Genomic DNA, 14581 nt, shown 5'->3' with positions numbered 1-14581 from the left:
TTAGATTGGATTTTTATGAGATGTTATGATGAGGCCTTCGTGCCAAAGACTATTTTAGTTGTTGAAATAAAATCCGCTGCGAAGTATGAATTATTATGTTATTGAATTTTGAAGGATAATTAGTTAATTATTTTCGTTCATGATTTTTAAGAAGTGTGACATTCCGTTTGTGATGATTACTCTGATTATTTAAATGAAATTTTTATGTTGGGAAAAGGGGTGTTAGAACTTGCTTCCTAATTCTTTATAAAATGGCTTGAAACATAGACAAGGAATCATTGGATTGGAGGGATTTATATTTATAGGAAATCATTGAAAAACAGAACTGAAAACAGTCGCTGCTTTCCCGAAAAGAGCCAGTTGCACATTTATGTGTTGTCATTCCCGCCCTCGCGAGATCAATCTCGCCATGGTGAGCTCCCAAAATCATGCTTTCCGTTGACAGTTTCCCGCCATGGCGAGATTTGGCGTGTCCGGCGAGCCATGACAGTATAGAACGCGAAAAACAACATTTTTGTCTAAAAACCTCCAAATTCAATGTCCCAATGCATATTTCAAGCCTAAGAATCATAGTAGTATTGGAAAATACATAAGATTGGAAGTATTTTTTAATTTAGTTAGCATAACATACAAAGGGGTAAATCATAACCTAGAACTTCAAGCTTATCATACATGAGAATCACATAACCCAAAGGTAGGTAAGCTAATCTAAGAAATCACCTTAACAATCATCAAGTTAACATTACTTCAAGCCTTGATTCCATGCATGCAATCCAAACCCTAGCTTGCTTGATCCCTTGTCCAACATTGCTTCTAAAAGTTCCACTTGAAAGTTCATCAATCCTCAAAACATACCATTGATCCAATTTCACCTTGCACCTCCAAACCCTAACCAATAAATCTCTTGTGAATAAAGGAATAGGTATCCAAGCTTGATCCAAGCTTCTAGTTGTCTCTTGATCATGGAGGAAGTCATGTTTCATGCTTAATCACTAATATGTAGAAGTTTGGAAGGATTGGTGGATTAGAGAAGGAGAGGGGAGACACCTTAGTGAGAAGAGGGAGTACAATCTGAATTCTTAACCTTAGAGAGAGAAATCACTAAGAAGAATGAAGTGTTTGTGACTTAAAACACTTATATACTCTTTGTGTAATTCGATACAGACACTAAACCTACTTGCCCGACATTGTGTAATGATATCCTTTACCATATTTATCGTTCATGAACTTATATCTTTCGACACGTCTGACGGATGAAATTCCATTACTGACGAGTGGGATGTTACACTCTACCCCCCTCAAAGAAATTTCATCCTCGAAATTTATATATTACTTAACAACCACTATGACTAATACCTGCCATCCTTGGTTCTAGCTACATGATGTCTGATCATACACGAACAAAGGGTCTGAAGCATACTTCTCTCTCCAAAAACATGTAACACTCAGGATTTGCCTTTCTACTAGGGTCCTAACGAAATCTAGGTTTGCCCTGCAATGCTTACTTGCGTCTGAAGTATCTTGTTGTTCATGTACATACTCAATACATCCTTGCCACTGCCATACATGTCTAACTGATAGTTCGTTGAATCGATATTTCGGGGTGTCTTGATAGATACTCACGAATTGAACAAAACCTTCTTAACCAAGAATAGTCTTCGCAATTCCCATTTTAAGCGTAACTTGAAATAACACACTATCTTCCTTATTGAACTTTAAAGCCTCTGCCTCTTACTTGCACAGCTTAACTAACGACTCTACGAAATCCTTACCTTAAATTCCATTACAAATATGAATTCACGGGTAACTTATACAAACTTGGCATGGAGAAAACAAATCATCACGCTAATACTCTTGACAACTTTAGCAAGTCTCGTAATTCATAATTCTTACAATTTCCGACTTAGACCATTTTTACTTGATTACTTTCAACAAGGTTCTGAACATCCTGTACGATACTCCAACGAACATTGTTGTTGCCCTTGTTAACCTTAACTGCTTCGAAGGGGTTCAATTCCAAATGATCTACATTAAAACAAGTAACTTTCAACAACCATCTTGCAGGGTTTAAGATACTTCTCATAAACTTCTTATACACGTTCATACTCTCAAGTGCCATGCCTTGTTAAATAATAACGATACTTGCCCAATGTTTTTTGTAACACCCTAGTCATGATTTATTTAATTGTGATTTATTTAGAGTCTTTTATATGATTTTAAATAATTATTGTTGATTATGTGGTGTGTTATATTTTATTATATGATTTATTTTGATATTAATTAGAATAAGTGAGAATTATTATTATTTTGGAGTTTTGGGGATTTAATTAGAATTAATAGAATTAAGAGGGAGTTAAATGAAATAAAGGGGGAGTTAAGTGTTGGGAGTTAGGAAAAGAGAAGGCAGAAACTGTTTTACGTACAACATAGCTTTTGGGAGAAAAACTAAGAACAAGGGAGAAGAGCCAAGAGAACCAGAATTTGTAGAGATTGTTTATCTGATTTAAGGTAAGGGTGAGGTTTGCTTTCAATAGTGTAGATTGTAATTCTGATTTTCGTTTAACAGGTTTATGGTAGAAATTGGGGATTTTGAGTTTAGATTTGATTCTTTGGTTTTTGGGTGAATTGAGTGTAGGAATCATTGTTTTAGTGTTAAAAATAGGTTCTGGTTGCATCCAGCATTTTATTACACATCTGTAAACCGATTTGGGGTGTGAAATTGAGAAAATTAGGAAAAACCTGCATTCTGCCCGTACAGACATTCATCGCTCGCCCCGGCGAGTAACTTGTCTCGCCTCGCGAGTGAGCAATCTTCATAGCTCGCCTCGGGAGCAGAACCACTCGCCATGGCGAGTAAGTGAGTGAGAGATCATGATTTTCAGATTTTTGTTATAAGGTATAAGATGGTTAGTTTTGAGTGCCTAGACGTTTTTAGAGAGGACTGGGACAATTTTTAGATTAAAAAGATGAATAGGGAGCTTAAAAATGAAGTTTTAGTGAGAAAAATGTCAAAACTCCCAAGAGCACCTTTTTCCCGTTCGCCTCGTACTCGCCACGGCGAGTAACCCATTTCCTGAGTTCGCCATAGCGAGCAGATGAGCTCGCGAGGCGAGTTGCCAAGTACCTGAAACTGTTTGTTCTTTAATTGAATAGAAATGAATGAACTCGATGTGGAAGCTTGATTATAATTAATTGTATTATTTTCTGGAGCTGTTGGACCAATTATGATGATTTGCTGATGACTGTGATGTATGTTTATATCTAATTAAATCATACGTGTTGTTGAATTGTTGGGTTGTAAGTCATATTATATATATTCATTGTTGAGTTGTATGTAGATATACACAAGTTGAGTCCATTGCATAAACATAAAGCGGTGAGAGCTCATGCCCTGGAACGCCTTGTCGTTCAAAGCGGGAGGGCTCCTGTCCTGGAACACCTTGTTGTTCAAATTGGTGAGGGCTTATGCCCTGTGAATGCTTTAACCATTCAAATTCGGTGAGGGCTTCTGCCCTGTAAATTGGTACCACATGCATAGTCGCATTTGTTGAGGAGTCTTAGTGGTGTTGTCATGTTGTTGCATGAGTCGTTGTTGATGATTGAGTAGTACTTTCATGCTATTGATTGAAGTTGAAAATGTTGATAATGATGTGATCATGAAATATATATATTTATTGAAGTATTGATGATATTTAGGGTGTTAGATTCAATTGATGAATTATATATCTATTATTATTGTTTGTGAATCTCACCCCTTCTGCTTGGAAATGTTGCCCTTCCTATGGGTAACTTGCAGGTGATCCAGAGTAGTAGATGGTGGCTCAAGTGTCTAGGGCTCTGATACGTAACGGGATGGGACTTAGTTGTTATAGTTTTCATTTCTTATGTATCATATTTTGGAACATGTTGTGGAGCCCTTATTTGTTGTTTGAATTATTTTGATGAGGCTTTTATGCCAGAATTATTTATTGGAGAATTAAACATTGATGTTGACGTTATTTAATGAAAAATATTCCGCTGCAAGGTTTTGGTGAAACTAATAAAGTTGGTGTTTATTAAATAGTATTATATTCTATTTAAGAAATTTTGAAAAGTAGTGAGTTTGGTGTTAAACTCTGATTTATTATTTATTATTTAATTGTTTGGGATAACGGGGTGTTACATTTTTTGTTTCAAGAAACTTTAGATATTAGCATATGGGTCCTTGGAAGGAATAGGTGCATAATTTAAAAAAAAAAAAAAAAAAAAAAAAAAAAAAAAAAAACATTGTGAAACTGAGTCCATAACAGCACTGCAGAACCACAGAACGAGTCAACACATTTTAGGAAGTTGTGCAACTCGCCCCAAACTCGCTCATGGCGAGTTGGCTCTGGAGTATACACGCTTTAAGCGAGTTTACTCGCTTACGGCGTATTTCTTCAGTTTGAGAAATATAAAAATCGTGTTTTATCATAAACTTCAATTACAAGTTCTCTAATGCATATCTTAACTCTAGGAGTCATAAAAATCATGGTTCAACAATATTATGGCAAGTATCATTATCACTTAACAAGCATAACATAAGAGGGTATGAATCACAATGTCAAAAGCTTAAAAAACATATCTTCTTTCATGCTTAACTCTTACTTCAAGATGGGTCCTTCCATGTTTCTCCCTAATTATATGTATATCTTAAACATACATTATTGCATAACATAAATCATGAAGGATCCTTGTCCCACATGACGACATCTCTTTTCCTTGTTTCAAAAGTACTGAACTTGAATCTTCAGAACTTCATATTCGGATAAGGCTCGAGTATTGTCATCTTCTCCTGACTAGTACCTCTTTATTCGGATACCAGTTATTACACTTGATGACTCGATCATTACCCTGAGTTGTGAGGAAGAACCTTATGGAACTTATGCGTATTTCTCTTATTTCATACATAACCCTTTCTTAGCCGACTGACAGTTCTTGCGCGTACTTTGACATCACCAACTAAGCAACCTGATTACTACACTGAAGGTGACTCCAATCTCTCTTGACTTACTTAGGTAAAGGCACATCCATCCCACTCTTATCACGCCTTTTATCGACTATCCGAGTTTCACTACTTTGAACCTGATGCTTCAAGACTTCTTACTCAATTCTTAATGCTTCACATTGGAAACCATACTTGCTGGTTCTGACATTACTTGTCATACTCCGCAATAATTCTTATTCCAAAGTCTAAGGTTTCGCTGATCTCGTTAAAAACTCTATCTTTCAACATCTGATGCGCCACTCTGATTCAACAGTTGACTTTATCCGTATACATAATCCGTTGAGACGAGTGAAACTTCACACTCACGCTACCACATTGTTATTAACTCCCCGAATCATTCCTATGAATCCACATTCTGTGGTCAAATGGAACAACCATGCACTTCTCGCCACTTCCTAAAGTTAATTCACATGGTAGTCTTATCTTGTACTGGTACTGCTTTTCCTTAAACAAATATTACATACTTGACAGTTGAGTTTACCTCCTGATGAAGCGGTACTCATACTTAGAATCCTTCCTGAGAAATCTCGAGTCTTAGAACACGTCATAACTATTAGCTTGCTTCTTAGTTTCAAGACAACTTGCAAAGATTTATCAATTGTGAACACACATAACTCTTCATCACTTAACTTCATGCCTCATCTTCATATCTATGACGTTCTTCCATATACTAGAACCTCAAGACTCTTGTTCCAAACTTCCACTTTGCCCTTGACACCTTAATTCCCTACGTCACCTTGAATTAGCTTGATTTCATCAATGCTTACTCATGCCTTTTCTTTGAAAAATTTAAAATACAATGCATATCGGATTCTTGATATTTGAGGAATTCCATAGTTAAAAAAGATTGCTATAAAAGGGCTCGAACGGCACCACGGGACCCCCAGGACAAGCCAACAGCTCCTGAAGAGCTGAGGAACTCGCCATAAGCAAGTAGCCTCTGGAGAAAATTCTCTATAAGCGAGTTTTTGGCCTATGTCGGGTTTCCTCGGGCCCTGAAGTGTAGCACTCGAGTTTTTCCATCAAAGCCTCAATTTTCAAGTGTCCGAATGCGTTTCACTATTCCAGATACATAAAAACAATAATAGTTTCAAGCATGGTAAACACTAACATCTAATCAATACAATTCACGGTGCATTAAGAACTAATTTCATAATCATCATAATACTTAACATAAAATTGTCTCGTAAGGATTCAATTTCATCTACTTCCGACAGTTTTCCTTGTTTGTCTCGAACTTCCGAATCTCTAGTCCCTTACATAAGTTATCATCTCTGAGAGCCCACTGGTTCTAGCTTAGATATACCTTCCTCATTCTGAACTTCTCATCATCTTAATACCTTGAATGTACATTCTAGAGTATAGCTTCACTCTGAACCATAATCTCGTTTCAACTGTGACTACCACGAAGACCTCAGACTAATCCTTAGATATTTCCTAATCCTTCACTTTCCTGCATATTTTATACTATTCAACAATGTATTCCACAATGTCAAGGTATTCTACTTCGGTCCTGATATTTCTCCGTCCTTACCTTTACTTGCTCTGAGTCCTTACTCCCTAGTTCATCTCCATCACATACTTCGTTCCTCCTAGGTTCTATTCAGCTCTCAGACATTTGTTCTAAATGTCATGTACTAGATTGAGTTGATCAGGCTCAGCTAGTTACAACTTTTAGAACAATTCTCCCGAACCCAATGGCCCCACTACATTAGTTGAAACCTTATGATCCCTGGCGCGATCTGAATCGACCTGCTCTGATACCAAATGTAACGCCCACACTAAACGTATCTAGAAAGTTTAGCATGTGCATTATCTTTAGTAGTGGATACATTAAAAATTGCAACATAAAGACTTCGAACGAATATTGTATACAACAAATCACGTTCGTACATCTAGTAATACAACACTATCTATCCAAAACATAGTAATACACTCTTGCATACATAAGAATATCTTGCAGTGGGTACAAACGAGCACTTGCTGAATATCTATTCGGCCACATGTCTGCTACACCTTGCTAAACCAACGTGCTGATCTGAAACAAATAAGGATTGGGATGAGACATAATGTCTCAGTGAGTTCTACCTCTAATCCTATGTTATAGGTAACCTCGGGTGAAACCTAGGGTTACCACGTGTCTACAACACAACCATTCAGTTGATTATACATGTGTGGAGCATTCTTACCTAGATGATCGTGCATACTAGGACCGTCGTAAGGTTCTACGTATCATAGCCTTGTCATATACTCTACAACATATCTTCATAGTCTTTCCTTGATACATAAGCTTATATATACTTCATATTCTAACATAAACATTTCATATCGTTTTCATAGCCATTCACTATGTTAGAAAGTTAGCGTGTAACATACAATTATCTGAGTTGATTTTACGGAGTGTATCGGGTGGAGTAACCCCGAGTACAATCCCATACATGACCGATGAATTCCTAGCTAAGGTACATCGGACTCCTCTCGGTGCCGTGCAGGCCTACCTTGTGGAGCGTGTCCCGTTCCCCTGAGGTGAACCTCTTGTATCCCCCTGGCGTGGATAGAAAGAGACATGAAACTTACATGTTACTTATAGTCTTGTTCATACATGAAGAGCTTATACTTAACTTACTTGAATGATCATCACGAGTCCGTAATCTACTCTCTTAGCGATGAATCATTACTTGCTTGTAGTTATACATACATAACTTATACCTAATGAACTTAGGTTACATACTAGCTTGTTGTTCTCGACTATCTAGGTCGAGGCTCTACATGTTCCCCAATGCCTAGAGATCAATGATCATATGCTACCCAAGCGTATAACTTGTCATCTCATTCTCGTGTTTCATTCTTCACCAAATTTAACTTAATGCTTGCTTCCTAATTCTTTATAAAATGGATTGAAACATTGACAAGAAATCATTGGATTGGAGGGATTTATATTTATAAGAAGGCTTAATTGCACTTTTGGTCCCCCTATGTTTCTAGAAGTTGCGATTTTGGACCCCTAACTAATTAAAATACAAAACAGCCCCCTATGTATTGGATCTTTGGCAGTTTTGATCCCCTAACTAATTAAAATACATAACAGCCCCCTATGTTTTGGATTTTTGGTAGTTTTGGCCCCCTAAACCAATTTCAACTCGGTCAACGCTGACGTGACACTTCAAAGCCGCCACGTGTGCATTGTTTTAATTAAAAATAAATAAAAAAAAGCCACATATAAATTAAAGAATTAAATAAATGAAAAAAAAAATTAAAAAAATAAAAAAGAAAGAAAAAAAAAAGGAAGGAAATTGTATTACAAAATCTGACTCTAGCTCTTCTTCCTCTCATCTCTCTTATAACATTTTTATATAGTTTAGCAATAATTAATTTTATTTATAATCATTTACGTAAACTTCTTCAAATAAATTTTAGGAAATTGGGGATGCGAGTGAAAACAAAACTCTTGAAGCAAGGTTTGCTAGTATGCTTGCGGCTAGTCTTTCCAACTCATCAAAGAGAAAAAAAACAAAAATAAAAAATAAGGTGATGCTATCAACTTATATTAATGATAATATTTTTTTTCGACAAAATAAAAAATAAAAAATATTGTAACCATTATTTTGACTAAAAATTTTGACACTGTTTTTTATATCTAGGTTAAAGAAGAAAATTCTGAAAAAATGAAAAATGCCTTTGCTTGATCCTTCTTCTTGTGCTGATAAGAAAATTGGTGATGAGAATGCGGGTAATAATTCAATCCAACCTTCACCTATTCTACAAGAAGACTCGATCTTATATGGGCTAATAGAATGGAAAGTGCATTGTAGTGTTATCGATAAGATATGATGGGAAGACATTCGCAATGAGTACGCTTGTAATGATAATTCAATATCAACCAAAGACAATGAACAGAACAAAGATTTGCACCTCATTGATGAAATGGAGATGGATGTGATAGATGTAATAGATGGATAATGCGATAGGGGAGATAGAAACGGTATGAAGTGTTGAATTGATGTAAAAAACGTTGGTACTTTTTCATTTAGAATTTATTGAAAGCTATAGATTGGTTTTAGTACTTATCAACTTGATGAATGTGATTTCATTTAGCTTTTTAACTGTCATTCATTCATAGTTTGAGTAGCATGATACACATCTAGATTCTAAGAGGATTTATACATCCACTTAGTTTGAGGGTTTGCTAAAAGAATCAACAAAGATGCATGGACACCTAAAAAAGATTAACCCTCATTCAACATGTTATTTTCTACCTATATCTATCTATCTTTCTTCTCCTTAGATTTATAAAAATAAACCAATTTCTTTCTTTTTCATAGGTGTTTCGATGTCCATCAAACATTTTCTTAAACGGGCCGGACCACCCGTTTTGACAGCTCTACCCGAAACATTGGTTAAGCAGCTAAAAGAAGTAAGATTTTATTAAAAGCTGGTGTGATAATTAGTTGGTCAAAAATAAAAGGTTATATTTCCAACACAATTTTTTCTACTTTTGGATGGATTCCTTAACTAGTACCTCGGGTACTACAAGAAACAATGAAGTTAGCTAGGAAACATTTCCTAGGAATAGAAGCCAAATTCCTAGGTATGCAGGCTTTCCTGGATAGTTTCCGAGGAAACACTTCCTAGGTATATTTAAAGTTGTGCCTAGGAAATTTCCGAGGATTCTCCGAGGAAGTTGTTAGCTAGGAAAACACCTAGGAAACGTTCCTGCAAAAACCTGCCACCACTGTCATTGTTCAGTCGATGTGACAATTAAAAATAAAAAACAAAATTTAAAATATTTTGAAACAATTAAAAATAAAATTCGAAATTCAATTGAAAATATTTTGAAATTCAAAATATTGCGCCAAAAATTTAAAAATTTTGCCAATTTATTTTTTATTTGAACCAAAAAATTTTGAAAAATTCAGGATATTTAATTTTTGTTTCCTAGGAAATATTCCTCGGAAAACTACTAAAAAATAAAAAAAAAAACCAAAAAATATACAAATATACAAATTTTCCCCTAAAATTATGTTAATTAAATAATAATTTTAAATATTATTTTATATTTCAAATACCCAAATAAACGGAAAATATATTCATCGACGAGAGGTTGTAAGACCCAATAATGATGCGAGGAATATACACAAAGGGCCACAATAGCATATCCCTGCATCAAAATCGAACACAAAGGGCCACCAGCCAAAACAGAACCTAATAACTGCCACTGCAGCATCAACTACAGCCAAAACAAAAGAACATAGTTGCTGCAATATCAAACTGCAGCATTCACATAGTCCACAAAACTAGCCTAAAACTATCTAAAGCATCATATTTAAATAAAGTAGTCAAAATATTCTTCTCATCTGAAGCATTATATTTAATTGGTGTCATCACTTTCATCCTCCTCAATGTTGGGATTGTGTGACTCATCTGAACCATTTTCTTCAACACCAACTCGCCTTGATGTGCTTGCGATCAATTCCTCAAACTGTCGATCACCGCTTTCTTGAAATGCTCTATATTGCTCAGCGTCCCATTCCATCTTGTCCCGCAACTCTTGTTCCATTAGCTTACGAGCCTGTAACTCCTGTGTCAAATGTTCTATCTGGGCAATCACATGAGGAGGCAACGTTTCCTGGTTACTTGAAGACCCTTCTCCAAATGAAGGCTCATTGATTACAGATCCATGCTCCATGAGGGAGCATACCGACCAAGACCATACCACTTATGCTTTGTCCCGGGTCCTGATACCTTCCTCCAAAGTTCCAGCTTGATCGCATCAGGCAATTCTTCATAGGTCGAATATTCTCGTGACTCTTCCAAGAATAGTCGTACCTCCTCCCAAAAAGCTACCTATATACATAAATAATAAACGGAAATTGCTTAATAACTCTTAACTGCAAAACCAAACAGCACAAACACTCCAAACCAGAACAGCCACAATACACAACAATACTAGAATTCCAAATCAGAAAATAACGCCATATTGATGACAGATACAGAGAATGGCAAAAGAAACTTGCCATGTTTGCATATAGTAACAAACAGTGCAGAATTTAATGTATTGCATATAGTATCAAAGTATAAATTCACCTGTGTATTATAGGAGCAATCATCAACGTAGACATCCGTACCAAGTATAATATGGTTTTCTCGATGAAGCTCGTCTACATAGGGATCTCTTCCAAGATCTTTTGCCTAATTTATCACAAAAAGTTAATTAATTACATAACCTGAATAATTGAATAATTAAATATATACGTATAAAAACATGTACAAAGTTAATATATTTTTACCATATGTCTCGCGTGGGTTGCACTAGTAACAGAACCTTGTGTGTGGCGCGCTTGTCTTGAATTTGCTCTATTCCTTTTATTAGCCGTGGAGCACTTTTTATATCTGTCATTTGTAGCCCAATAGGACAGCAAGGCACGCCAATGGTCTTCGGCGATCCAATGAGGGCGATAAGAACGGTCTTCAGCAATATTCTTCCGTTCATCATATAGCATATCTGACAGACGTGAACTTGCTAAACGATGAAAAATGCGCTCAACATCAGATTCATATTGAGGATCCCACACACAGTGTCTCTGCAAAAAAATAAATCAACCATATATAAATAAAATATAATGATTAAAGATTTAGTTATTAAGAATTTCATTTTTTTTAAATCAACCCCATAGAAAATAAAAGATTTAATTATTTCTTTTTATCTTAAACTCTTTAAAAACTTTATCCCCAATTTCTTTCTTAACATCCTTATACATGGGCCACAGCTTTTTATACACTGCTTGGATTGCCTCCCTTATGTATTTTGCAGAGATTTTTGATGGCTCCAACCTGAACATTTAAATGGATAATTAATATATGACTTTAAAAAAAAAGGAATAAGTATGAAATGAAAGTAAGTGGCAAATTAATTTGTTAAAATACTTACGAGTCACCCTTAATTTCAAGTATATAACGAGTTTTGTACTTTGGTACCACTTCATAGTAGCGACGTCTCACTCGTCTTTGTTGTGCTGCTTCCCTTTCTTGTTGTTGGCTTTGATGTTCTTGCTCACAGTGTTGTTGTTGCTCTTGTTGTTGCTCTTGCTCTTGCTCTTGTTCTTGTTCTTGTTGCACCTCGGGTACTGGCATAAATCCTCCATTAATACCAAGCAATTCTAAAAAACGGACATCTGGTAAAAGATTTGATGATAATGTAGGAGGTCTTGCAGAGAAATGAGTATTATTATATCCTGGTGAGTGTGTATGTAGTGGAGGAGTAACACTAGACACAGTGCCTCTAGGGAATGAAACTCCATTTATACTAGGAGATGGAGTAGGAGGCCTTGCAGAGATGGGGGTGGTAGTATGTCTTAGTGAGTGCGTGTAGAGTGGAGGATTAACACCTGACATGGTAACTCCATGTATACTAGGAGATGGAGCAGGAGACCTTGCAGAGATTGGAGTGGTAGTATGTCTTGGTGAGTGTGTATAGAGTGGAGGATTAACACCAGACATAGTAACTCGAGTGAAAGAAACTCCAGGTATACTAGGAGAAACTCCAGGTATAGTAGGAGATGGAGTAGTATCACGATGGGCAGGTGGACATGCCGTGGAATGAGCAGTGTGTGGATATGTCGGCGAAGGAGATCTGTGTGGAGGTCGACCATCACTACTAGGCTCACGAATAACCATGCCCTGTGACCTTCTTGCCCAAATTGGCTCCACTTCCTCTGCAATTGTATACTTTGATTTTTTTTTAATAGGCTCTGATGAAGCAACCTTCTTGCCCTTATCTTCTTTCCTAGACATAGCTGTCATAATACAATGAAGGATTTTACAGTATCAATTATGGACTAAAATATTTCCAAGTCATCAATCATTTTCTCATGAATTCAAAAGCATCATTACTCTAATTTAAGAATTCCAACACATTTCAACAAACATGATTTTAACATTAATCACTCATCCAATAGGTAAAATATCAATTCAATCAACAACTACCTCCCCTGCCAAAAGAAATGAAAAACAGATACTGGCTAAAATCTATATAAATTCCTACATTAAAGAAACAAGACACTTAATTTGGTTCTCCAAAAATATACATTACTCAAATTTCTTCTCCACTTAACAGTGATATCAAAATAGTCCTTCAATGATTAGTATTATTAATAACGCTGCCAATTTCATCCTTCCAACACCAATTTGTGTTAAACACAGAAACTGTTTTGGAAGGGAAAAATGAGCATTTCTCTTATTCAATAAAAACTGAAAAAGGCCAAGTTTATAGACTTAGCACTACAACTAACTGGCTACAAAATAGGAACTAAGTAACACACTAACAGCACATCCTTAGCACATACTAAACGTGTGCAAGAGGATAGGAACAAACAAACAAAAATCAGAAACATAAATAAGATAAAACAGTGACTCATTCAACAATAGAGTGACTCATTCAACAATTTAATCCTATTTTAATGATAAATTTTATAGCAATTTATGTCATTAATCTCAAACAAACAGTGAACATAGCATAAAACTCATTTAGCAAATCAATTATTAATCTCATTTAGCATTGAACTTACCAAGTTTTTTGGGTAAAGAATAATAATTATTTTCATGAACATCTCAGTTGCTAAGTTCTACACATCTAGAAGCATATTAGTCCTATTAATCTCAAACAAACATTGGACATAGCATAAAACTCATTTAGCAAATCCCCAAATAAAACAAAGGCTTTGCTTGAGATTCATTACAATAAAACAAAGGATTGAGATAAAGGCTTTGCTTGAGATTCATTTATGGTATGTATAACCAGATTCATTACAATAAAACAAAATAAAAATAAAATCCCCAAATAATAATAAGTGAAAATGTTAACCCATTACCAAAAAAGACTTTAACCCTAAATAATAAGTACATAATATGTATCAGTAAACCAAATGATTGAGCAAGATTGAACTCACCGATTGACTCAGCAAAGGCTTTTCTTCAGAACGAGAACGAGAACGAGAGAACGAGCAAAGGCTTTGAACGAGATTACCAAAATGAGATGAACGATTAACCCTTTTGATCCTTTGAACAACAAAGGATTGAAAAACCCATATGCATGTCTTTCTAGTTTTCCTCTTCTTCTGTGTTTTTCTTCCCGAGTTTGTGTGTAAACCCCAAATGTGTGACTTCTAGTATCCTCTTATTTTAACCTTTCTTATTTTATTTGTTTTTTTATTTATTATAAACTAATTAAAATAATTGGTTTCTTCATTTCAGCGGGAGAGTTCCCGGCCAAAATTGCTCTTTGTTTTCTAATTTTTTTTTCCTTTTTTTATTATAATAAAAATGGATAACGGTCACTTTGGTCCTTGAGTGTATAGCAAGTAGTCACAATAGTCCTTCGACGTATCAAAATTTCAAAATAGTTCTTGATTGTCCACTTTATTAGTCAAAATAGTCCATAAAGCTTAAATAATCCCTTAATACTCACAATAACTATTTTGATATAAAGACTAAAATGACAATAAGTAAGTATGTATAAGGACTAATATGAAAATAACTAAGTCTATTGAAGAACTAACA

At 35.4% G+C, this 14581-nt stretch overlaps 2 protein-coding genes across 3 annotated transcripts; both read right to left on the bottom strand.

Moving 5' to 3' along the window:
* Nucleotides 1-10157: 10157 nt before the first annotated feature.
* Nucleotides 10158-11649, bottom strand: LOC112418475 (uncharacterized). Its single transcript, XM_024774845.2, has 3 exons — nucleotides 11314-11649; nucleotides 11111-11215; nucleotides 10158-10870 (listed from the first exon to the last, which is right to left on the bottom strand). Exons 1-3 carry the CDS (start codon nucleotides 11524-11526, stop codon nucleotides 10694-10696), a joined length of 495 nt encoding a protein of 164 aa, XP_024630613.2. The 5' UTR covers nucleotides 11527-11649; the 3' UTR covers nucleotides 10158-10693.
* A 53-nt stretch (nucleotides 11650-11702) lies between these two features.
* LOC112421019 (mediator of RNA polymerase II transcription subunit 13) lies at nucleotides 11703-14181 on the bottom strand. Of its 2 annotated transcripts, XM_039832608.1 has the most exons (3): nucleotides 13972-14181; nucleotides 11955-12819; nucleotides 11703-11857 (listed from the first exon to the last, which is right to left on the bottom strand). In XM_039832608.1, exons 2-3 carry the CDS (start codon nucleotides 12815-12817, stop codon nucleotides 11713-11715), a joined length of 1008 nt encoding a protein of 335 aa, XP_039688542.1. In that variant the 5' UTR covers nucleotides 12818-12819; nucleotides 13972-14181; the 3' UTR covers nucleotides 11703-11712. The 2 variants fall into 2 exon arrangements, with proteins under 2 accessions (XP_039688542.1, XP_024636709.1); XM_024780941.2 differs by lacking the exon at nucleotides 13972-14181 and having other exon boundaries at nucleotides 11955-13128.
* Between the last annotated feature and the right edge of the window lie 400 nt (nucleotides 14182-14581).

This window comes from Medicago truncatula, chromosome 4, assembly GCF_003473485.1.
Source record: "Medicago truncatula cultivar Jemalong A17 chromosome 4, MtrunA17r5.0-ANR, whole genome shotgun sequence".
Classification (NCBI taxonomy): Eukaryota; Viridiplantae; Streptophyta; class Magnoliopsida; order Fabales; family Fabaceae; genus Medicago; species Medicago truncatula.
This window is presented reverse-complemented; position numbering and strand designations above follow the sequence as displayed.

What these genes read in the sequence shown, in the direction of transcription:
- LOC112418475 (XM_024774845.2), bottom strand. Translation starts at nt 11,526, where the DNA reads ATGCTATATGATGAACGGAAGAATATTGCTGAAGACCGTTCTTATCGC. An exon ending in CAACCCACGCGAGACATATG is followed by an intron (nt 11,216 to 11,313) that starts GTAAAAATATAT and finishes GTGATAAATTAG; the next exon opens with GCAAAAGATCTTGGAAGAGA. An exon ending in ATTGCTCCTATAATACACAG is followed by an intron (nt 10,871 to 11,110) that starts GTGAATTTATAC and finishes TTATGTATATAG; the next exon opens with GTAGCTTTTTGGGAGGAGGT.
- LOC112421019 (XM_024780941.2), bottom strand. Translation starts at nt 12,826, where the DNA reads ATGACAGCTATGTCTAGGAAAGAAGATAAGGGCAAGAAGGTTGCTTCA. An exon ending in CTTGAAATTAAGGGTGACTC is followed by an intron (nt 11,858 to 11,954) that starts GTAAGTATTTTA and finishes TTAAATGTTCAG; the next exon opens with GTTGGAGCCATCAAAAATCT.